General features: G+C 46.1%; 1 protein-coding gene across 1 annotated transcript in view; it reads left to right on the top strand.

Annotated features, from left to right (window-relative positions):
- Positions 1 to 24,856, top strand: part of Tmem132d (transmembrane protein 132D) — a 632,953-nt gene that overhangs the window by 531,326 nt on the left and 76,771 nt on the right. Inside the window, 1 exon segment of the mRNA XM_028870206.2 lies at positions 19,757 to 19,900. Coding sequence (XP_028726039.2) covers positions 19,757 to 19,900 — 144 coding nt within the window.

Raw genomic sequence — 24,856 nt, 5'->3', positions numbered from 1 at the left:
AGTGAGTTATCTGGGGAAAATAGGGGAAAGAAAGCCAAATTTACAGTAACATCTAAAGCAAAATATTTTGGGGTATATTTAACCAAGGAGATGAAAATTCTGTGCACTGAAAATTTGAAGACAGTAATGAAAAAAATTAAGGTAACGCAAAGAAATAGGAAGTATCCCATGCTCATGTATTAGAGAATTTAACATAGTTAAAACATTCATGTCACCCAAAGTAATCAACAAGTTTGCAGTAACCCAGAATTTCAACAGTGTTTCCTCCAAATGTTTACAACAACTCTAAAATCCATGTGGGACCTAAGAGGACCTCGGGTAACCAGGGAACCATTGAATATAAAGAATAAAACTAAAGACCATGCATCCCCTGACATTTGTAGATTCTTCAATTGCATTTCACCTGAGCCAACATTTTCTCCCTCCAAAGAATCAAAGGCATATGTCCACACAAGGGTTTAAACTCGAGTTTACACAATCAGTGCTTCTTAGAACAAATACAGTGGGGCAGCCCAAATGCCATTAAGTGATTGAAAATGCAATTTGGCTGTGATATATCCACATAATTAAGCCATGAGAGTCAACCTTAAAACCTTCATGTTAGGATCTGGAGAGATGGCTCAGAAGACATGGATTCAGTTCAAAGCACCCACACAGCAGCTCACTGCCATCTGTAAATCCAGTTCCAGGGGGATCCAATTCTCTCTTGTGGCCTCCATGAGCAACTTCACTCACATACACATACATACAGAGAGAAGGACACACATACTCACGAATAAAAACATTAAAATTTTCAAACATCATGCTAAGAGAAAGTAACAAGTCAGAAAACATATTGTCATATGTTATATGATTAGGTGTGTACGACATTATCAAAAATACAAGCCTAGACTGAAAAAGTAATAAAGCATTAAGGAAGAATTAACTACAAAGGAACATTAGCCAGCTTTGACATGAAAGATTCTCCCCAAACTAGATTGTGGTGATTACTGTGCAATTGCATATGTCTAGTAAAAGGCATTGAACTGTGCTTTTAAAATAGGCACAATCATTGTGTGTAAATCGTATCTAAATGGACCCGTTAGCTAGCTGAGACATAGCCCAACCAAGGCTGGTCCCTGGTGGTGGCAGGGTTTCTTCTCCAAGATCAGGTGGGAGGGACATAAATCCAAGTTTTAATTTGACTGGAATGTGTATTTAAGTTATGCAGGAAAACCCACCGTGTTGCCCTTAATGAAGTGTCTCAAATGTGACTTCAGTGCACACTTAATGTACGTCTAATGAGATTCTTTGGCCAGCTAATTATTAAGCATGTTTAATGGGGTTTAACAATTGCATGCGGATGCATAGAGCTTTTTACATAGATTTTTCCTTATCAAAATACCCTTAAGATAATGGATTTATCCCACATAGATGTCTTTGAGAAGAAAAAAAATCATTAGATACTCCTACAATAATGGTGCTTATATTTCTAACAGTTATTAAAAACCTATCCTATTAACATACGTAAGTCATTACTATTGACATTACATATGGATTTTGTGATTCCGAGTGACTATAATATTTTAAACAGATTTAGGCAAAGCAGGACATTTTATGAAACCTACTTTATTTTAGAAAAGAAACAAGGAGAAAAAATCCTAGCTTTGTGTTTGGGGCAGACAGGAACAAGCCTGCAGGTCATTATAAAAGAGATTTTACAGAAATGTAGCCATTTGGAGGCAAAGCCTTAGTCAAAAGGAGATTTATCTTCTGGAGTAATGGAGACTGGGCATTAGTGTAAATTCTCTTGATAGGTGCCTGGGAAAATGAGAGTTACAGCTGAGCCTCTAACAGGCGAGGACTCCAGTCCTACACTTGCCGCTGATTTCTAAGGAAATTCTAACAGGCAGGTCGTGTCTCTTCACCCCAGTGCCTCCATTTGCTCCTTTCCAAACCTCCCTAGATCTGCCAATGGGCAGGCTTGCCCCCCTCGCTCTATTTAATTTCTTTGCTTTCATTTTATTAGCACCCTTCCTACATGGCATCATAGATGCTGTGGCGTGTACTCCTGGCTCCATGCTCCTCTTCTGGAATAACTTTTATGAAGTCTTTGGAAATGGCCTAATTCTTAAGTTAGGTTTTGCTGCAAGCCCATGTAGAGTTCCATTTCTGACCCTTTGTCTGGTCACATGCCCCATCCAGTAGGTAAGAAAATGAAGTGGTCTTTATAGACCTCATTTACAAAAAAAAGGGGTTGGTCTGAAATGTTCTCATTCAATTTCTTTTTTTTTTTCCTGTTTTATCTAGAACCTTCTTTCCACATGTTGGACAAGTTGTGGTTCTTATAATCTAGACTTTGCTGTTTTTAATTGAATCCCCTGAAAACAGAAACTTGGTTATGTAAAAAATAGTATTGACAGACTGGAGAGATGACTCGGTGATTAAGAGCACTTGTTGCTTTTACAGAGGACCTGAGCTCTGCTCCCAGTGCCTACATTTGGTAGTTCGTAACAGCCTGTAACCCCAGTTCCAGGGGATCCAGCACCTTCTTCTGGCCTCCATGGGTACCTGTTCCCACATGCACATAATACCCAAACATACATAGAGAGATATGCATGCATGAATAAAAATGAAATCTAAACAAATCATCTCTTTCCACTCATGTTTTTCTTTATTATAGAGTTTCTTGTCCTACACAGAGACTCAGTTCTCTCTCTCTCTCTCTCTCTCTCTCTCTCTCTCTCTCTCTCTCTCTCTCTCACACACACACACACACACACACACACACACACACACACACGCAAATGTATCCAGTAATGAGATAGGAATACAGGAGCATGCAAAGAGTCCATGGCAGAACAGGTTTGCTTGTTTTCATTTTCAAAATTATCTGTGCTGTTTTCACTTCATTCTGCCCACTCTCTCCTCCCTCCAACTCCTCCTACCCTCCCTCCCTCCCTCCCTCCTTCCCTCCCTCCCTCAAATCCATGGCCTCTTATTCTTTAGTATTGAATCTACTGAGTCCATTTGGTGTTGCCCAAACTATGGAGGTGATCACTTGGTCTTAGATAACCTATCAGGGGGCTCATCCCTGCAGAAGACTGGCCCTCCCTCTCTCAGCAGCCATTAACTGCTTGTAGCTCTTCAGCTAGGCATGGAGCCTTGTGACAGTCACCACATTCATATTGCCACATCAGCTGGTGGTGTTGTTGCTCAGGTATTGTTTCATGGGTACAGCTTAGCTATCATATATGGAAAACACCATCTCAGAGCAGGTGTCCTGAACTTCTGGCTCTTACCGTCCTTTGTAGCCTTTTTCTGCAATGTTGCCTGAGCCTTAAGGTGTGGTGGCTGTGTTGTAGATGTACCAACTGAGGCTGGGTACCCCACTGCCAGTTATTCTTTGCATTCTGAGCACTTGTGGCTTTTTGTCATCATGGCCTGAATGACCAACGTGAGCAGTTTATCAGCCGGGGGAACAAGTCAAGGAGAGAATAGAACTTTTTCTAAAACTGGGGTCATCTGCTTCTGAGCTATGGGGTGTGATGAGCAGCCACACTATGCCATAAGGGAAGTCTGCGGTGGTCCACCCTTGTCCATCTGTGATCTGGAATGAGGAACAGCTACCTTTAAAACGGACAAGTGAAGGGTTGGAGAAATGCCTCAGTGGTTAAGGGCACTGACTTTTCACCCAGGGGATCCAGGTTCGATTCCCAGCACATGCATAGCAGGTCACAAACACCTGTAACTCTGGCTCCAGGGGATCTGTTCTCTCTTCTGGTCTCCGTGGGCACTGCATGCATATGATGCACAGACATACATGCAGGCAAAGCACCCATACACATAAAATAAAAAATAAGTACATCTAAAAATGACAAAGGGGATGGAAAAGGAAGACCATTGACACCTGTTTCCACATCCTGTGGAAGTGGAAGAGGCATCGGAATGAAGGAAGAGGTGGTTGGCCGGGGGCTACAGCAGACTGGTGGTGATGCTCAGTGGTCAGAGAAACCTCAAGAGACCATGACGGCAAGCTGAGAAGTGACCAAGGAACTTTAAAAAGTCATTCTGGTATTGAGTCTCACTTGGGGCACAGCTGAGAATCTATGAGCCACTGTGTTGTTGACCCTGTAAGTCACAGTTCCTATGGAACTTCCTGCTTCCTGAAATGAAGTGTATGTGTGTGTGTGTGTGTGTGTGTGTGTGTGTGTGCACATGCATGCATGTGTGTGCTTGTGTGTACATGCATGTGTGCCTGTGTGTGTGTGCATGATTGTGTGTACATGCATGTGTGTGCCTGTGTGTGTGTGCACATGCATGTATGTGTGTGCTTGTGTGTACATGCATGTGTGCCTGTGTGTGTGTGCGTGATTATGTGTACGTGTGTGTGTGTGTGTGTGTGTGTGTGTGTGTGTGTGTGTTGCCAGTCCATAACCACTCTCTTTTAATACTCCTTAAGCACCAAGCACCATTCAATCTTTCTGTCTGACTTGAGTTTCTTGGCTTGCCAGTACGTCGACTGATCTATCTTGGACCATGTTTGTGAGTGCATATGTCTATAAGCCTAAACAGGCCTACTGGGATCTTCTTTGAAGATACCCACCTGCTGTGGGATGGTCTGTATGTCAAATTGCTCTGATTGGTCAATAAATAAAACACTGATTGGCCAGTGGCCAGGCAGGGAGTAGGTGGGACAAGGAGAGAGGAGAATTCTGGGAAGCAGAAGGCTGAGGCGGAGAGACACTGCAACCGCCACCATGACCAGCTGCATGTGAAGATGCCGGTAAGCCACCAGCCGCGTGGCAAGGTATAGATTTATAGAAATGGATTAATTTAAGATAAAAGAACAGTTAGCAAGAAGCCTGCCACGGCCATACAGTTTGTAAGCAATATAAGTCTCTGTGTTTACTTGGTTGGGTCTGAGCGGCTGTGGGACTGGCGGGTGACAAAGATTTGTCCTGACTGTGGGCAAGACCGGAAAACTCTAGCTACACCCACCCTGCGGAATTGCAATCCATAATGAACAATCCACAATCTAAACCTGGGACTGAGGTCTAACCTCCTCGGGTGATTTCAACCTATCACTGTATTTGAGGGACCACTACAAGGACATGAAAACTGATTGCTGCCTGTGTCTCCCTCCTGGGGGGTTCTGATATCTCAGACAGGAGTCGCATCTGACTGGCGGATGCTTCATCAGCCTGGGTTTCAAATCATTCCACAGTCTCCAACCTCAGGAGTCCCAGGATCTCAGAAAGATACGATGATTTGGTTTTGATGTGCCTGTGGTTTCTCATATAATGACAAAGCTCTTGGATGGAACTGGAGTCACCACCCCAGCCTGCTAAATTAGAGCAAACCTGTAGCCTGGTGTGACTGAACCCATGACCTTGGGCTATCCAGCTGAGAGAATCAGCCATAGATGCTTTGTTGAATGCATCGGGCTTCCAGCCCTCCCATAGAGTCCAGCTTAATTAAATGAAAAAAATAAAAATAAAAGCAGCAACAGAAAGTGGTGACGGTGTGGACATCGCACTGAAGGAAGATCCTGCCACTGATGCTCCTGTTCTGAGCCAAAAGCATGAAGGAGTTTAATCACTGTCTATCAGTGACTCATTGTGCACACAGTGCCTTGTGGATTTGACGGGACTTTCTTGATGTAGCTAGGAAATATGGGGGATCTGGAGCTGTCTACGAGGATCTACCAGTGGTATAGTTTGCAACGTGGAACAAAGTTCCTTGAGAATAAGACTATGGTGTAGATTATTTGTTGAGAAATGGGAATTGATTAGAAGGGACTTCAGGGTAGAAGATTCAAGAAACTTGAGTTAAGTCATGGCGTGTCCTTCAGTCTGACAGGCCAGGAAGGCTTGACTCTCCTGCCTTGGCTTGACCGTAGCAGTGAAGCAGGAGCCGGAGAGATAGATCCACGATGCCCCTTGCAGCAGCCTGTGGGGTGCTCTTTGCAGGGATCTTTCACTCAGGTAAAGCTGGGCTTCTTGACTTCCCTGCAGAAAATAGCTTGAGGATGAGCCAGCATGAGACAGAGTTGGAGTTTATTATGAAAATTGTGTGTGTGCTGAGTTCATATGTGTAGCTGCCCTGCTGGGTCCAGAAGAATACTGTTTCCCTGTAGTTAATCCACTGCCTCTGGCTCTTACAATCTTTCTGCTCCCTCTTTCCGCCATGATGCCTCATCCTTGAAAAGATACAATGTAGATATTCTATTTAGGGCTGAGCATTCTGTAGTCTCTTATTCTCTGCAGCTTGGCCATTTGCTGGTCTCTGTGTTAAGCACCATCTATTGCAAAAAGAAGCCTTCCTGATGAAGGTGGAGGGATGCGTTAACTGATGACTCTAACCATGTATCTTTACAAGTGGTTTGATACTGGGTCCATTTAGCAGGATGCTACCAGAGGTTCTCCCCGGAAGGGCCTCTGACCTGCCTGTCCACAGTTTCCTGCCTCCAATAACAGTGCCAGGAATTGGTTTCAACTTACGGAGCATGGCTTAAATCTAATTAGAAAGTGGTCAGTTACTCCAATAACATTCATGCCACTTAATATTCTTATTTAAAAATATCTTTCTCTAAGGAACAGCTCTATGTCAGTGGGCTTTGTAGCATGTAAATCCAACTGGAATTCTTGACTCAGCTTCTGGGAGGCTTCAACCAGACTCTGATGTCAGGAGCTCTGCTCCCTTCCAATGTCCCCTTAATGTTTCTCATCTTTCTTTCTGACTTTCAAGCTTGGCTATGGATGTAAAAGGCAGTGGTGCAATAATGAATGGTTCTTGTTTTGTTTTAGCATGATCCTGAGAGGAATAAATATTATGGTACAAGTCAACCAGACCTGGGCTTTCCAAATGCTTTTCTGTGACGTGGCTACACCTCTTGTGGCGGCCTGGTACTTAGGATGGATTGCAGGGATGTGGCTGCATCTGTGGTCCATGTTGGCAATAGGGGCAGCAGGCACTCTGATAGGTGGGAGACCTGCATAAGGAAGAAAAGATAGATGACGACTCTGAGGTCTGGGGCTTTCTCAGTCAAGGAACTGTGGGTACCACTTTCTTCATTTGGCATGCTGACAGAGAGATGGCTTTAGGAGAAGCCTTTGAACCCAGAAAGTATGACACACCCAAGCTGTGATGCATTTGAGGATGTGGAATGTAACGCTGGAGTTCACAGGAGATATCTAAGGAGAGTCCCAAGCCTGGAACCAGCCAGAACATCAGTGTCACTAGGTTGGCTGAGATGGTCCTCCCAGCTCTTGTCTCCCACAGCAAGGTCACCTACCCAGCCCACACACAATTGGGAAGCATGGCTGCCTTGCCATGGCAGGCATATCTGTAATTAGAGCAAGACCAGCTTCCACCACCGCTACCAGGGATCTGTGTCTGAACTGGATGTTCTACCTTCTTAGCATCTCATCCAAAGAACTGAAGCAGCTCATACAGAGAGCAAACTGGTAAGGAACTTTATTCACAAGGAAAGTGATAGTACTGATTGAAACCATTGTTAAAGAGCCAGATTACTCAAGAGTCCCTGGTACAGCTTCCAGCTTCTTTTTATGGGACCAAGAGAAGGCATCAGTTGCTTGTGATGGGGTATATGTGATTTTGATTTTGATTGGCAGGCTTGGGTTACATAAACCTCCATGAACTGAATATGTCCCTTCCCATGATGCATCTGTTTGTAATTATAGGCATATACCATCATCCATAGGCATAATACTGTAAATAGAGGGCTTTCTCTAAAACTTTACACAGAGTGTAGTGTATACTTTACCTTGCTGTGCGAGCATCCAAAATTGGGTCAGGCTGGATCGGCCCACTGTGTCTAATTCCCAGATGTGTTTGAGTCTAAACTGTGAGTTCCTGAAGGGTAGAGTCACTTGCTGCATGGCTTAGAGTGGGATGCGCATGGAATGTGATGCTGGTGGGGGAGTCCCAGGTTGACACATCCATTCATAGGAAAGGGCTGTAAGCATAGCTCAAATGGAGCGCAGTCTTGTGTTGCTGAGCTTTGTCTGTGTTTTGTATTTGTTCCTTTTTTTGCTGCTGTGATAAAAAACCCCATGGCCAAGGCAGCTTATACATGAAAGAGTTTGTTTGAGCGTATGGTACCAGAGGGGGAGTCCATGACAGTGAGGGAGACATGGCAGCTGGCAGCTGCAACCAGAAGCTGAAAGCTCACATCTTCCACCACAAACAGGAAGCAGAAAGAGCAAACTAGAAGGGGATGAGGCAATAAATCCTCAAAGCCCACCCCCTAGTGATGTATTTCCTCTAGTCAGGCTCCACCTCTTAAAGGTTCCATAACTTTCCCCAAACAGCACCACCTTCTGGTGGCCAAGTGTTGGAACACATGAACCTATGGGGAATAGTCTTAAACTGCTATAGATTGCCTGCCTCAAAACCTTGATTAGGAAGAGGGGTTTAAGGGTTCTTTTCCTTTTCTTCAAAGCCTATGACCTTCATCTGACTTCTACTTTCTCCGGTGAGAGGACAGTGGTAGTTCAGGCTCAGGAAGTTGCAAAGAAAGTTGACTTCTCCCTCCACAGTCATCCCAGGCCAAGGAAGGGCAAGATGGCTGACAGCACATTCCCTTGGTCAGTGTCCCAGGGTGCCACATGGCTGACTCAGCCCTGAATTGATTTAGCTGTGTCTGCTGGAGTAAGCTTCGTGGCATTCACCCTCCCTCAATTAGTGTGGGCTGCAGACATGCAAATTCATTTTTACATTAGCCTAAGAAAAACATAATTAAGAAGTTGTCTGCTGAAGAGGAGGAAATAAAGAACATAATGTCTTCGGGGGCCAAACTGAACACGACTTTTGCACTTGGCACTGTCGGGGATTAGCCACGCCTCGGCACCCTCATTAGCATAGATGATCAGGCCGTGGTTCTGGCCCCAACGTGGGGCAGGCACGCTGAAATCCTTGGGGCCGGCAGGTCCCATAAAAGGCTGCAGCTCTCAGCAAGGCCCGCTTTCAAAACGGCCCCGCTTTTGCAAAAGCACAGCCTCGGAGCGACCCTTTGATGTTTATTAATTCTGTCTGCCCTTCCCAAACCAATTGAATTAATTCCTTAGTCTCATGAACCGTAAAACTGATACGCTTCTCCGGGCGTACGGAAAATTCTGTCGCCTTTGACAATTTGACATGCCTTTTTCTGTAGCAATTGAAAAGTGGATGAGAGCCCTGCTTGGTTAAAGGCTGCAGGCAGAGCTTCCCCCTGGCTTCAAAGAGTAAGGCTTCACGCCATCAGGAAGGACCTATCAACACAGATTAAGTACTCATGCCATGTTTTGTGGTGCTGCTGTTTGCGAGTGAAGTAGAGACTTCCTTTAAGAACCATTGTCAACATCCACAGCTGTCGGCCCCCGATCTGTATCAGCATGCTTAACAGCCATTAGTCACATTGTCAGTTTCCTTAGGAACCACTGCACTTAGTGTTTCAGACACAAAGGGCAGAACTTACTTAAAAACAAGATTGGGACAGAGAGACAGTTTGGCAGGTAAGCGTGCTTGTTGCTCTTACAGAGGGCCAGAGTTCTGTTCCCAGCACCCACATGGCAGCTCACAGCCCCCTGTAACTCCAGCTTCAGGAGGTCCGATGCCCCCTTCTGGCCTCCAAGAGCACCACACTCACATGTGCATGAGTATACACACACACACACACACACACACACACACACACACGACACACACACGTACGTCAAAACTGTTTAAAAGGAAGAGATAAAGGAAACTGAGTTCTTATTCTCTTATCCTTTGTGTTTCTTACAGGCTTCAGCCTTAGCTGTTGGTTTGGGGTATGGTTTGCCTCCTGGTGCACTACTTACATGGTACTATTCTAGAAGCTTCTAAACCAGGATCCCAGACTCAAAACGTCCTAGATAACCTTGAATCTCCCCATGCAAAGAACCATGAGGCTCATGGAGAGCTTCCCCACCTGAACCAAAGCCTGGATTCCTGAATCCCAGCATGTCTGCATGGAAGTTTCTATTTTTGCCCATTTCTCAGATTTTTTTTTTTTTTTTTTTTTTTTTTTTTTTTTTTTTTTTTTTTTTTTTTTTTTTTTTTTTTTTTGCTCATTTAGTCTCATCAGATTGTTCTAGTTATTATGCGGTCATTTCTCAGATTTTAAGTATATGGTTTTTAAGTATATTAAGTTTTGTAAACTTAATACAAGCTACAGTCGTGTGGTCAGGGGGAGCCTCAGTTGAGGAATTGTCTCTCACTCATCAAGTTGACCTGTGGCAAGTCTGTAGGGTATTTTCTTGATTGATGATGATATGGCATGGTCCAGCCAACTGGGCAGTGCAACCCCTGGGCAGGTGGTCTTGGGTTGTATATGAAATCAGGCTGAACAAGCCATGGGGAGCAAGCTAATAAGCAGCACCCCTCCATGTCCTCTGCATCAGCTCCTGCCTCCAAGTTCTTACCCTGCTTGAGTTCCTGCCCTGACTCCTTCATGATGGACTGCACACTAGAAACTGAAACAAAACCTTTCCTCTCCAAATTGCTTTTGGTCATGATGTTGTATCACAGCAACAGAAAGCAAATCAGGACAGCAGTCCATTGAAAAGAAATTCAGACTGAAGGGTTAAGGAATCATGCCTATGGGCTACATCCACTAAACAGAATATACATTATTTATAAACTGAGCTTGCCAGCATTGGGGAAAAACAACTGGTTTGTTCATCAGAAGTCTAGAATTCTCTTCTACATTCCAAAACACAACAGAGTCAAGATGGGCAAGAAATACCCACATTGTCACAGCAGGGATGTGAAGGCATCAGGCTACATGGACCCAGCCAGACACACAAGACCACAGTGTGATTCAGTTCATAGGACACAGTCATAAAGGAGAAATCCATGGGCAGGATTAGGTGACCAGTTGAGGCTGGAGGTGGGATGTGTGACAATAGCCAAAAGATACATTGTTTCTTTTGGATATGATAAAAATTATTTTAAAATTGCGGCAGTGTTGCCCGGATCTGTGCATAGGTTAAAAGCCAATAAACTGTTCACTTTAAATGAGTGAACTGTATGCAATACGCATTTGACATCCAGCTAACTATCCCCATATCATCTGTATGGAGCTGAAATCAGCCGGCCCCAAGTGCAGGGATATGGTATATCCTCAAAGTATGAGAAAAATACCTTGGCAAAGCGCAATTCAAAAGTCAAATTTATGTCTATCCCCCCACCCCCAGAACCTCCAGGGAGATATTGTCATTGTTGTTTTCATTCAGTTGTTTGACTGGGTTAGTTTTTGTGCTGTTTTTAATGCTGTTTTGTTTGTAAGACAGGACCTCATATAACCCAGGCTGACCTTGAATCCCTCTGTAGCCAAAGATAGCCCTGAACTTCTGATCCTCCTGCCTCTACCTCCCAAATGCTGGGATGACAAGCTGGCACCAATGTACCTGACTGCCATGTTCCTTTTTGACATCCTGTTCATCCCTCCCACCAAGTTTGGGGGCCATGCACTCCATGGTGACTACTAAAACTTAAAAAGGAAGGAATCTATTCCTCATGTAGTGCCGTGGGTCATGAAATTGACTTAAATCCTTAAGCTCATTAACTTGATTTTGTCTTACTCATGGAAAGGAAAGCGCATGCCCACTGTGCGGGGAGGAGGCTGATCCTGACCAATACAAGCAAGCACACATGTTCAGACAACATACTAACAAGCCAAGGGGTTGGGAGGAAAACCCATCTTGGTGCCATAGCTTTATTCAGAATATGCTTTCTTGGCAGAGCTGAGGTTGTTTTTATTAGCCTCATTTTTGCATCTCTTGTAGCAGCTAATACAATAAATAAAAACACATGCTTGACCGCACCCTTGAGGACCGCAGAAATGCACCAGCTGGCCGTTTAACAGCTTTCTAAGCTCAGCCCACCCCATGGCAGTAACCTAGTGCCCCCAGGTTCTCCCCTAAGTCAGAAATTCCTTCTGAAGGGATTTTGGTAGTACTATCTAATCAACTTAAGGAGCTAATTAAACAGCTGTCACTCCACTGCTTAACTCCAAAACTAGATGCTAAGATTTGAACGTAGTTATGCAAAACCAAGACTTTCCATAGTGATGCTGGAGGAGTGGTCAGGCAGACCGGGATAAGAGGATCCTGAGTCCCTGAGAGCCGAGGGTGCTGAGGGACCCAGAGGGTCCTGGGGGGAAATGTCTGCTTCCCTATGCTGAGGCTGGGCAGCTAGGTAAGGGTTCCTAGCACCTCTGTCCTTGTCAGACATGAGCACAGTCTACCTGGGAGAGCCTCACAGTGGCACCTGCAGGTCACTGTGCATCTGTTTTATTCTAGTTTTCACAGGAGGTGGGCCAAACAGCAAAGTCAGGGTTTCCGCATTAAAAAAAAAAAAAAAAAAAATTAACTCTCAGCTCCTCTGCAGAAATCCAGACATGAGCAAAACTGTCCTCATATCTAAAACGTCACAATTGGCTGGAGCTGAAACTGTCCCCTTGAAGCCAGGTGGTAGTGGCGCACGCCTTTAATCCCAGCACTTGAGAGGCAGAGGCAAGTGGATCTCTGTGAGTTCGAGGCCAGCCTGGTCTACAACATGAGATCCAGGACAGCCAGGACTACACAGAAAAACCCTGTCTCGGAAAAGCAAAAACAAAAACCTGTCCCCTTGGAATCGGGTGTGAGAGTCACCTTACCAAGTGACGTGATCACCTCCATCCCCCGCAAGGCCCTGGGTTCAGTCCTCAGCTCTGACAAAAAAAAAATAAAAATGTTCTAGTCCTTTGAGATGCTCAGGCTGGGACCTTGAGGCTCTGAGTACCCCATGGAGAGGCCAGGAGTGGAAGCCGCTGAGGAAGATACCCATCTGCATGCTCCTGAGAAAAGCCTAATGTGGATTTGATGGGCATGAAAGAGGCCAGGAGGTTATGTCTTTGTGTGCCATTCACCCTTCTTCACTAGGGACCACTAATGCTCGAGATGCTGAAGCAGCACTTACCATGCATGGCTGGGGAGCCTAGATTCCGTCTCCCAACTTGAGCACATGATGCCACAGTAGCACACAGCTGAGAGGACACTCACAAATCCCAGGCCACTCATGCAATGCAGCCTGCAGGGCCTGAAGCCTCCAGCTGCTCATCTCTGATGAGATATTATCTGTCCCAGGTTGAGTACCAAGTCCATGGCTTGGGGGGATGGGAGCTGTGAGTAAGAAATGCTTGTTTTTAATCCTAAAGTTGACATCTACCTGAGCAGTGTCCACGGATGCTGAGAGCCACCAAGGGGACAGGGAGGTCCCATCCCCATCCTGGCCTAAGTTCCCATGGAGCATGAACCCTCCTGAATGTTGCAATAGATTATCTCTTTCGTGGCTCCTTTCTTCTTCCTCCTCCTCTTCTTTCTCCTTCCTTCCCTCATCTCTCTAGCCTTTTCCTTTTGCCAAGAACATACTGGATCCATATAAGTCATTGCATACATTATGATACAGTTAATAATAACCAACCTTATTGAAAACTTAATAACATCAATCACTCTTAAGAGCTGAGCTCATTAACTCACCCCGTTCCAATGGATGCAGTCTGGAAACCTGATGCCCAGGCTGATGAGAGCAAGGTGCAGAGAGATTCAGAGACTTACAAAATCAGACATTCAGGAAAGGGCAAAGCAGGGGCTATATAATACAGGAAATGGAACCCAGAGGCTGCACACTGACACATGAACAGACTCTACTGGACTGTCCTTGACTTTCAGAACGAGGAAACTTAGCTCCCAAGAGCTCACAGTACCTCAGCCAAGGTCATTTGGCTAGCACTTTGTTCATAAACCCCCCAAGCTGGGATTCCTTCCTCCATACTAGCTCTCAGAGACCAGGCATGGCTGAAAGTCTAGATGTCAGGTAGAGTAGGTGAAAGCAATAAAGACCAGCACACTTTGGGCTATCACCAATGTTATATCCTAGGGACCTTCACATACACAGCCCTCAATTCAACCCGGTGACTGGGAGCATTTGTGAGCTTTGTTCTACAGATGAGGAAACGGAGGCACAAAGCTACCACTCATTTGCCAAGAGTCACAGAGGAAGCAGGAGCAGGAAATTTGGCCCCTGCAAGCTGGGGCATCAGCAGGTGACAGGCTGAGGGATGGCCAAGCACTCTCATCTCTCAAGGTGGGCAGAGCCTTGAGAACCATTATACATGCTCACATAAAACACCAGTCATCCATTTTCATTTCTTCCCTAGTTCTGGCTAGGTGGCTCCTGACCAGGGTCCCTTGTCTGGTACAATGAGGTGGTACTTTTGGATCCTTACAGCGAGCTCATTAGTCCCATATCTGATAGGTTACTATTGGGCTTCCACTGAGCCTGCCAACCAGATCCCTCTGTATGTGACTCAGGATTCCCCTTGGCATGGCATCTAAGTCCCAAAAGCAAGTACCCAAAAGAAAAAGCCAGGCGGGACCTGCATTGGCTTGTATGGCCTCCCCTCAGATGTCACAGTGTGCTAGACTTCATCCATCTGTTCCTGAAGCCAGATATCATTGAAGGATGGATGGAAGTCAGACTCAAGCTCTCTATGGCAATACCAAAGAACTATTCGGAGGTCAATACATTATCTCATTTCTTCCTAGCTTCATTGAGTTTTCATTGACAAGAAGATGCTCTGAAGTGTGTAGGATGGTGTTTTGGTTACATTCTGAAATGGTTGCCATCATCAGAGTAGATGATAGAGCCGTCAGCACACATAGTTTGTTTGATGTTGTTACTGGTGTTAGGACATTAAGCCCGACTCCCTTGACAAATTTCAAGTATCTAGAATGTTCTCACCAACCACAGTCCCCCTGCTGCACATCAGATCTCCAGAGCATAACCATCTCCAAACTGCAGTTTGTAGCTTCCATTCTCAGATCTCCCCAGTACCTGATTGGAACAGTTTCCTTGAAATAACAGGTGTAGCCAGTAAAGAGACCCAGCTAAGAACCTGTAAGGTGACTAAAAGAGAGAGAACCAAGTGCAGTAGAAACAGCATCTCCTCTATCACACCATCAGTTGGTATTTATGTGATGATGAATTCCAAATATCAATTTGACACAACCTAGAATCTCACCTCGAAAGGCTGAATAAGGGACTACCTTGATGAGGTTGGTCTTGTGGTGAAGGACTGACTTTTCTTAATTGAGTTGAATGCAAGACTCAGCCCACTATGGGCAGTACTATCCCCTAGGTTTGAGTCTTGGGTTGTGTATGAGTAGAAATAGTGAGCTGAGCACTAAGCGTGAGTGTGTGCATTCTCTCCCCACCCTTGACTGTGGGTGTCATGTAATTAACCCTCCGTCTTAAGATCCTGCCTCCATGATGGACTAAAACCAGAAATTGTGAGCTCAAATAAACCCTTCCAGCCCTAGGTTTCTTTCCACAGAGCATTTATTACAGCAGCAGCAATGAAACTAGAACAGCAGATTAGATCTAAAGTGGCTCCATGGAGACCAGGTTATACAGCACATTATTTCAACCCATAGAATGTTCACAGTCTGGGCAGGCAAGTTGGGATTGAAGAGGCAGAAATGGGCATGGGAAACGGGATGCTTGTGAAATATCTTTTCGTGGACTATCGAGCAAGTGTGATATTTTTAACAGTGAACACGTGCGGCTTTGATAAAACAGTTACATTCACATTAGGAAGAAGGAAAAAAAAAGAGTATAGCCAGGTGTGTCTTGTTGACACAGAGAAGCCAGCCTGAGTCGGAGGCTGATGAGCAGGCTGCTCTGTTGGTCAAACTCCTGTTGCTCCCTGTGCGGTAGAGGAATGGCCTTATTCCAGAGTGACTGCTAAAATGCAGAATTCTCTACGCTATGCTCCTGCCACTAAACCCAGGCACCCATGCACTTGATGAAACAGAGAGCGGTTTGTAAATCTGTATGTGTCACAGGCATCAGACTGAGTGATGTTTCCCGCTGGCGGGAAGAGGCATGGGGCTTATTTATGGCCCCGCAGTCTTATTGCTAATTAGATCTACTATCTCCGTGGTCATCTAATAACTCTCCGTGTTTAATGTGGCATCCGTGAAAACCTCCCAACTCAATGCCCTGACAGTGTTTATCGGGGGTGTACAAGTCCAGGATGGTGAGAGCTTCAGAAAACAAACAAAAGGCAAGGACAGGGTGGTGAGTGATCACTCTGCTTGTAAGGTTATTTTCCCTCCTCTTTTATTTATTCTTTGTGTCTTTCATATCATGCATCTCCAACCCATTCATTTCCCCGCCCCTTCGTATCCACCCTCTGCCCTTGCAACCTCCCCCGCCTCAAAAAATAAAATAAAATTTAAGACAAAAAAATGGAAAAATATCAATCTAGTTATGGAAGCTGTAGTGTGACTTAGTGAGTAGACCCTCTTATCTATACATCTTTACTTGCAAGTGTTCATTGCAAAGAGTCATTGGCCTGGTTCGAGGCTGCCGGTTGGCTGGGTTATTGATCTTTGATGGGAAATGAAAAGTTTTAAGAAATCACCCACATTTAGGAAGAGCAGAGAACACCAGGCCACCAAAATGACTTAGGCTGGGTCTACCCAAGAAGCCAGGGCAGCAGGCCATCAACCACTGCATAGAGCTAATTCTGAGGTTAGTTTAGGTATTCTATCCCTCAGAATAGACCAGGTTATATGGCAGTAACAAGTCATTTCCAAATCAGACTGCAACAGGACAGGAAAAACCTGGCCACTCCTCCTCTTGCCTGCCGAGGTCAGCAGGAGGGTCCTCTCCACGCAGTGACTCCGGTGATCTTGGGGGTGGTCCTCTGGAACCTGATTCTTCAACCTTGTGGATTTGACACAGTAAACACTTTGATAATTTCATACATGTATAAAATTTATCTTGAACATATCCACCCCACCCCAGTTCCTTTCCTCCCCCGGTATGTCCCCACTGGCCTTTAAAAAAATGACCCTCTGTGTTCAATGAAGGCTGTCTACATGTTCATGAGTATGGGGCACTTTACCAGTGACCATACTCCTGAAGAAAAATAACTCTCTCTCCTCCAGAAGTCATCAAGAACCAATAATTCCTCAGCTAGGAGTGGGGACCTCATGGTTCCCTCTCCCATTTAAACTGGAATGTCGTCTGGCTTGATTTTTGTACAGGTCTTGTGCAAGCTACCCTAGCTTCTGGGAGTCGATGTGTTCATCAGCCACGTCTTGTCCAGAGGACAGGATTTCACAGCTCTTCTCTCCATCCTCTGGCTCTTACATTCCTCCTTTCTCTCTTTTCAATATCCCCTGAGCCTTATGGGGTTGATATTGCTGTCCCATTTAGGGCTAAGCATTCAGAGTCTCTCACTCTCAGCACTCTGAGTTTATACATCTCTGCGCCCACTGCAGAGAGAAGCCTCCCTAACCAAGGTGGAGAGCAGCCTGGTCATTCTCCAGTAAAATGCAGACAGCTATCATTTCTCACAATTGAAAATAAGGCACTTGACCCCAAGAGAGATATCTGTAGGGTAGATCTGGCAAGATGGCTCTGCACACAGGGCTTATGGCTGAGTCTGATAATTTGAGTTTGAATCCTGTGCTCCACATAGTAGAAGGAGAGAACAGCTTCTCAGAAGTCGTCCCTTGACCTTCACATGCACGCCATAGCACATGTGCCCACTCCACACATATTCACATACACACACCTGCACGCATGCATGTATATGCAAATAAATAAATGTACACTTGAAAAATTAAAGTGTGTCCAACGGGGTTTTGGGAGGCCTGTGCATTGAGTTCAGGAACGTTCCAAAGTGGAGCCTTGTCTTTTTGGATGAAAATAGCATATGGCAGAGATCACATCTCAGCCAAAGGAGCCGACATGCTGTGAGCCTTGTGAGGGAGGCAAGACGTGTAGCACATTAGAAGCAGGTTTTGCCATCAGGGAGGTGAGATGTCACTTGGGGACAACTGCTACTCTGTCTTCTGGTAAGCTACTCACAGGCAGTTCAGATTCGGCATGAAAATCAAATTCACAAGACTATTTACAAGATTTGTCCCCATGGAAGGTGCCTCAGCTCTCCAGAGCTTGAGTTTAGAGCAGGGTCACCCTGATCCAGTGGCTGCAAGTCAAAGTATAATGGCGGCTGAGTCACGTGACACCCGGCTGACCCTGCCCGTAGTGAACCATCCTCTGTTATTCTATCAAGAAGGGCCAGGCCAGCTCTGACTTTAAAGAAAGCCAGCAATGGGGCTTGTTGCTGAAAGGACCCATGGGGACCTTGTCAGAGAAGGATCAGCTGCAGCGACACAGACATGCCAGGATCTAGGGTGTGGAGGCTATGGATGTGCAGAATGGGAGAATGGCGTGTCCTGTGTAGGAGTGAGTGAAGTCCTGAGTCAATGTGTGTTGTTGACATACGCAGGGCCATGTCAAGGACCTCAGAGCCTTGGACTCAAGGAAAAATGACACAGCTTTCCAAAGATGAGGCTCAAGGGAATTGTAAATCCTTCTGGTCCGTGTTCAGATGTTGATAGTGTGTGCAGAAAGGTCTGCCATAGCTTCCCCCCAATATTTATGTCCTTAAGACTGCTCCCCTACAGAGATTTATCCTACCGAGATTAGCTAAACCTGCCTCCTTGCTCAGATGTAACAACCCCACCTCCCTGTTCACCGTTATATAAACATGTATATTGCATATATAATAAACAGGGTGCTGCAGCTTGTCCATCAGAGAGCCCAGTCCACATGATCCCAGCTTTACTCTGTGTCTGTGTATCTTTCCGTCATGCCGTCTCTACCCCTGTCAGGTCAACCCCTGAAGCCATGTGGCCTGCACAGCACCTTCCAACACTATGAGGGACAGCCAGTCTGGTTTTCAGTCCAGTTCCAACCCAATTACACCGCACCCTGCAACTAGACCATGTGGTGAGCTAAAGCCAAATCTCTGGCCTGATCCCTCAAAGAAGAGTTTGGTGGCAAAAATGTGTGTTTTTCGTGAGTTTGCAGGAGTGAGGGTGTTAGCTTTATACGTGCACATGCCTCATGGGAGGGGCTGTGGGGGTGTGGTTTCAGCCATAATAGCATTCAGAGGCTAATGCCCAGGAGAAGCCTGGACAATGGCAAGGAGGTGAAAGGAGGACAGAGAGGAGCAAGTTCACTCATCACCAGTCTAAGCTCCTCTAAGTTGGATTTGTTGTATATAAGGTTCGAGCGATTTATGTCACCAATGCAAGGATTGAGAAGCTGGAATTCCCAACTGAAGTCTCCCCTTCATTTCTTCCTTAGCCTTGTGGCCTTGGGCAAATCAGAACCCCTCTCTGTGCTATCGAAGGAGCAGGTGTGTTGCCTGTCTCCTCTGGTGATGTCAAGGTTGCTGGGTCAATACTTACAAGGCTCTGAAGAGAGTGCTGGATACAGAGTAAGATTCATATATATGTGCCAGCTGGTGGTGGCGCAGAGCCAGGTGGATCTCTGTGAGTTCAAGGCCAGCCTGGTCTACAGAGTGAGATCCAGGACAGGCACCAAAACTACACAGAGAAACCCTGTCTCAAAACAAACAAACAAAAAAGATTCATATATGTTTGCCAGACACAGTATTTTAGTTCTGGATTTACTCAATCACCATCCCCATCGCATCCTCCCTACAAAATACAGGTGTTGACAGACATGGCCGCATGGCATCTGGCTGGTACCAAGCACTTGGCTTCCTGTGCTCAGGTGAAAGGCTGAGAGCTGTTTGCAGGGAGGCAGGAAGAGGCATCGGCACATGCCAGGGTCTTGTCATTTGAGGATTGGGTAACAGACAATGTGTTCGTTCTTCCAGGAGGCTGAGATACTGAACACAGCCATCCTCACTGGGAAGACAGTGGCTGTCCCCGTGAAGGTGATCTCGGTGGAGGAAGACGGCACAGTGCAAGGTCTGTCGGACTCGGTGGAGTGCAGGTCAGCCGACGAAGACGTGGTTAAGGCAAGTGGACAGTTCCTCTCCGCTGCGGAAACCCATAGTTAACACGGGTATAGGTGTTTATCCCCAGCTGGATCTGCAGGGCTCCTCCCATTCTGGTTTTCCTGCCACTTAAATCAGGAGTATCTCCCAGCCCAATGCCAAATAGGGCAAAACACTGCTCTAGCTCATGCCTGGGCTGTGAGGCTTTTCTTATGTGTCTTCGTTGCCTGACATTGATCTTTTCCAAGACCCTGGGAGGTAGCAGTGGGATGCAGTGACCATACACACCCCCATAGACACACACCCCACATGCCACCCCGCAGACTGACAACAGAGGTTTCTTTCCACCCACTTGGACTGTAAAAGAATGGGAAGGAGAATCAGGACCCAGACTGGTGGACATGCAGCCATGCTCTATGATGCATTTACAGGCTTGTGTGAAATCGATAAAGGAATAAAGTTTATGATTACCACCAACTTTGATTTACAAAATCAGCCACTGGAGAGAGGAGTTGCCTCCCATGCCCTGGCCCTCCCACACAGTTCTACAGGACGGAGGGACGCCACACACTCTGCCCATCCCTCTGTTCCATTCCCTGACTCCATCCTTCCTCCCAAGCTCTTCTTTCTCTTTTTAAATTGCAAGCAAAAATGATTCAAGGCAGAGGCACACTGGGAGAAGCCTGAGGCCAAGGACTCCAGTCTGGCTGTGCAGGAATCTCTCAGCAAGGTTCCAGACAGCAGGAGGGAGTGGATTTTTGTAGCTGCCATGACCCAGTCCACAGTCAGAGCCATGGTGACAGATGTCTCACCACATCCTGGGAGTGAACAAGAATGGTGAGGGAAGTTTCTAGACATTCCTGGGGCTTCCTTCTTACCAAATCCAGGAAGAATATCACACAGGGCCCCGGGGCTTCTGGACAGGAGTCACTGTAACCTATCTTCTCTGAAGAGAACCTCTAATGAACGACCATCTCTAGCAACGTAGGAGGCAATCAATAAATGCAAATAGAATCTGTGCCTGGTTCAAGTTCCTTCTCAGGAGGCCAGGACCACCCAAGCCAGGCACACTTAGCCAGACCTGAGAGAAGGCAGATCTGCAGGAGAATGGCACAGTAGTGTGGCACTTTACATAACATGCCACTCCAACCTACTTCTTCCAGAATCTTCTTTACAACATACAGCCAGCCAGTCCTTCAGTGTCTCTAGCCAATGCCTCAGCTCATCTTGATTTCTCTCTTTCTGTCTCTCACATCCAATCTTCTATAAACCTTTCGGGGGACCCCTTCCCAGGCATTCACATTCAACAGCTCTTCTCCAGGATGGGTCTCATCCTGGGCCAGGATACTGTGGATTCTAGATCAAGGGGCGGCCCTCTCCTCTCACCCCCACACTCAACCATGCTCATGTGCTTTCCCACCTCTCCTTCAGTGCAGCAGCCAGGATGGTCGGTGACACCCCAACAGCACCACCCATCAACTGAGCACATTCCAGCTCAGCGGTACCCAGACTGTGCACCTCACACCAGCCTCAGACTTGTCGTGCACCCTTGCCATCCACCATTCCAGCCACCCAGAGTCTCTGTGGGTTTTGTGAGGCCAAGAACCCCCTTTCCACCTCTATATCTATCACTCCCCTCAATAACTGTGTGCCCTGTGCCCTCACTTAGCTTCCCACAGAGTCCTTTGCTTTCCAGCATTTGTGAAGTTGTCATGGATACCCAGCACTGCCTCCCCCTGCCCCACCCCTCTGCTTACATTTGTATTCATGTATCAGTACATAATGAAATGTGTACCTATATGATACATATCATGTTTAGTTATTCATACATATTACATTATATATAATGTTATACACACACACACACACACACATATACACACACACAACTATGTTCATTGACTTTCCTCATCAGAATATCCGCTCCATGAGGGAGAATGTTCTGCTTTATTCCATTCATTGTTATAGTCCCAGCACTAGCGATAGCTAACACAACCTGAATAATCCACAAATACTTGTAAGGTGAATGAGTGAATGACACACAGCTGTCCCTCCAGTGGTGATGGAGTTACCTCCTGACCACCCCTTGCTTCCAAACAGCCAGCTGGGATAGTTCTCAGACAGAAATCATGAGTGGCTCAGGGAGGATTGGGGGGCTGGCTGTCCTGGGCTCTTGAGTGCCCAGGGCAGACCCAGACACTTGCATCTCCAAGCCCCAAGAGTGATAGACCTGTTGCTCTAGACTGGAGAAGTCAGAGACTCAAACTATCAGGACTCGGTTTGGAGGCTTCTTATTGTAGACTTTAACCACCAGCGGTTGGCAGCTGGTGGAACCCTTAGCTTGCTGCTGCAGCAGCAGCAGCAGCAGCAGCAGCAGCAGCAGCAAAAGGCACTGCCTGCTCACGTTATAATTCCTGAATAGCTGGAGGCTCAGCTCCTGCAGAGAGAGCTCTTGAATCCTGTGTGTCTGAAACCCCTGGCCCATAAGGCTTGCCAATTCTCTGGGATCTGCATGGCCACCGGAACCTACTGTTTCTCCTCTATGACTCTCCACAGCCTTCCTACCTTCCTTCAGCCTTGGCTGTCTCCCCTCTCCCCTTCTCTCTACTTCGGCCATTCCTCGTTGCCTCTACCACCTCTGCTTCCTACCGTTTCTACCCCAGATGCTCTCTGGAACTCTGAAATCACTCTCTTGTTGTTGTTGTTGTTGTTGTTGTTGTTGTTATTGTTGTTGTTGTTGTTGCTGCTGCAGCCACTGTTATCACCACCTTTTCCCTCGTACTGCCTCTCTACTGCACCATCTCACTTTGTGTGACCAGCTCCTTTTGCCCTACTAAAGACTGAAAACAGGCAAGAAAACACCACTTACGAAAAGCCTTTGATTGAGCCTAATGTTGCAACACCAGGGGACAGCCCAGGAATGGGGCTTCCGAATGACTGGATGAAGGAGTCCAACCTTCTTACATAATCACAGAGAGTGCTCGCTCTGGTACTCCTCTGGCCTGGTTGGGAATGGCTACCGAGGTTAACTGAAGCTTGTGACAGCAGGAAGCTCTTGCTCAAGCTGACTACACAGTTGTGCCCGGGGCAGCGCCCCCTGGAGCCGGGTTTGTGCATTGGCAGCAAGCAGCTGTGGTTGCTATGTAGCTTCCTCAAGAACATCTTGCAGTGTCCAAAGCAGCCTGGCTGGCCTCTCAACTGATAGTCCTCTGGTAAAGCAAGCCATTCAGGACACCAAGAAGGGGCCTGGAAGCTGTCAATCAAAGAGCCTAATTAACACAGCCTCCAATGTCTTGGCTTCCTTAAAGGAAATATAAGCATGAAAAGGGTTCTTACCGTGAGGGCGATTGATTTAACCAGTGCTTTGACAATCTTCAACAACGCACTACTCTTAGCTAAGAATCCTTGGGGAAGTGGCTTCATTTTATCTGTCTCACCATCGTTAAGTCAAGAACATCGTGAGTTAAAACATATTTAATAAACTTGATCCAAACAACATGCCCTGCTCCTGTCTACCTGAGCATTCACATCAATCCACAGTTGGGCAGAACCTTGGAACCCAAACGCTATCTATCTTATAAAAGCGTGTTCAATATTTCACAGAACATATTGGCTACCTTATAAAGTAAATTCAGAGCCCTGTGGAAAAATGAGTTATATACTCTGTGACAGCTGAACAGGAAACTACATGGCATCAATAGAGTACCATGTCACAGACTGCCAGCCCAGGAAAAAAAATCAAAATTAACACTTAAAGTAATATTTCTATTGCGTGTGTAATCACTTGCCCACTATTATATAGTCAAAGATCCTTAGGCAGAGCATCCTTCAGTTTGACTATCTGTAATAACAAACAAGAAACAGTTAATGAAGTTACAAAGCAGTCCTCAGAGGAGGGGCTTAAACTAAGACAGAAAGGATGGTGTGTTAGTGATTGTGGCCAAGGACAAAAAGCAACTTAAGGGGGCGGGGCGCTTATTTTGAATCACAACATGAAAGGACAGTCTGTCATGGTGGAAAAACTTTGATGATAGGGTGACAGCTGGTCACATTGCATGCACAGTCAGGAAGTAGAGAAATGAATGCTGGTGCTCGGTACCATGGGATGGTGATGCACACATCCAGAGTGGGTTTTCTCACAGTAATGAACCCAGTCTAGAAGCTCCTTCATGGACAAGCCCAGAGTTACCATCTAGGTAACTCGAGATCCCATCAAGTTGACAATCGGTATTTTAAATTTTGTATTACATGTATTTATCATTTGTGTATGTATGTATGTATGTGTATGAAATGTGTGCATATATGTGGAGGTCAGAGGACAACTTGCAGGAGTTAGTTCTCTCTTTCCACCATTTGAGTTACTAAGACAGAACTCAGGTTGTCAGGCTTGGGGACAAGCATCTTTACCTGCTGAGACATCTCACCAATCTGAAAATCAGTATTAACCAGTCTGCCAAACAGACTAGGTACCAAAAGGCATTGCAGAGAAAGGACACAGAATTAAGATGCTCAGGGCACACTGGTCACATCTGCAGCCTGCAACAATCATGAGCGAGTCCAGATGGTCAGCCAGTACTGGGTCCTCCTGGTCCAGCCACTGGCTCAGAGATAGACAGAGTAACCAATCAGAGCGGCTGAGATGCAGCCTCGATGTTCTGGGATGAGCCTAGAGAAGGATGGGGCTTCTATCCCTTTGTTCTTGGGAAAGACTCCTAAGCCACTCTCAGAGATGCAGAGGACACAAGGAAAAATGGCAAACTCTGAATTCTATTTCACATCCATCAACAGCTCTTTGCGACCGGCGCACGACACAATGCTCCAGTCCCCTGGCCTCCCCAGCTGCCACTGTGCCACTCTCCACATCACAGATGGTGACAGTCACCCGGAACACACAGTGCTTCGATGTCATTTGGGATCCTTCGAGAAGCATCAACCCACCTGTTCAGGCTCTTGGAAACTTCTGGGTAGACACACCTT

This window comes from Peromyscus leucopus, chromosome 23, assembly GCF_004664715.2.
Source record: "Peromyscus leucopus breed LL Stock chromosome 23, UCI_PerLeu_2.1, whole genome shotgun sequence".
Taxonomy (NCBI): domain Eukaryota; kingdom Metazoa; phylum Chordata; class Mammalia; order Rodentia; family Cricetidae; genus Peromyscus; species Peromyscus leucopus.
This window is presented reverse-complemented; position numbering and strand designations above follow the sequence as displayed.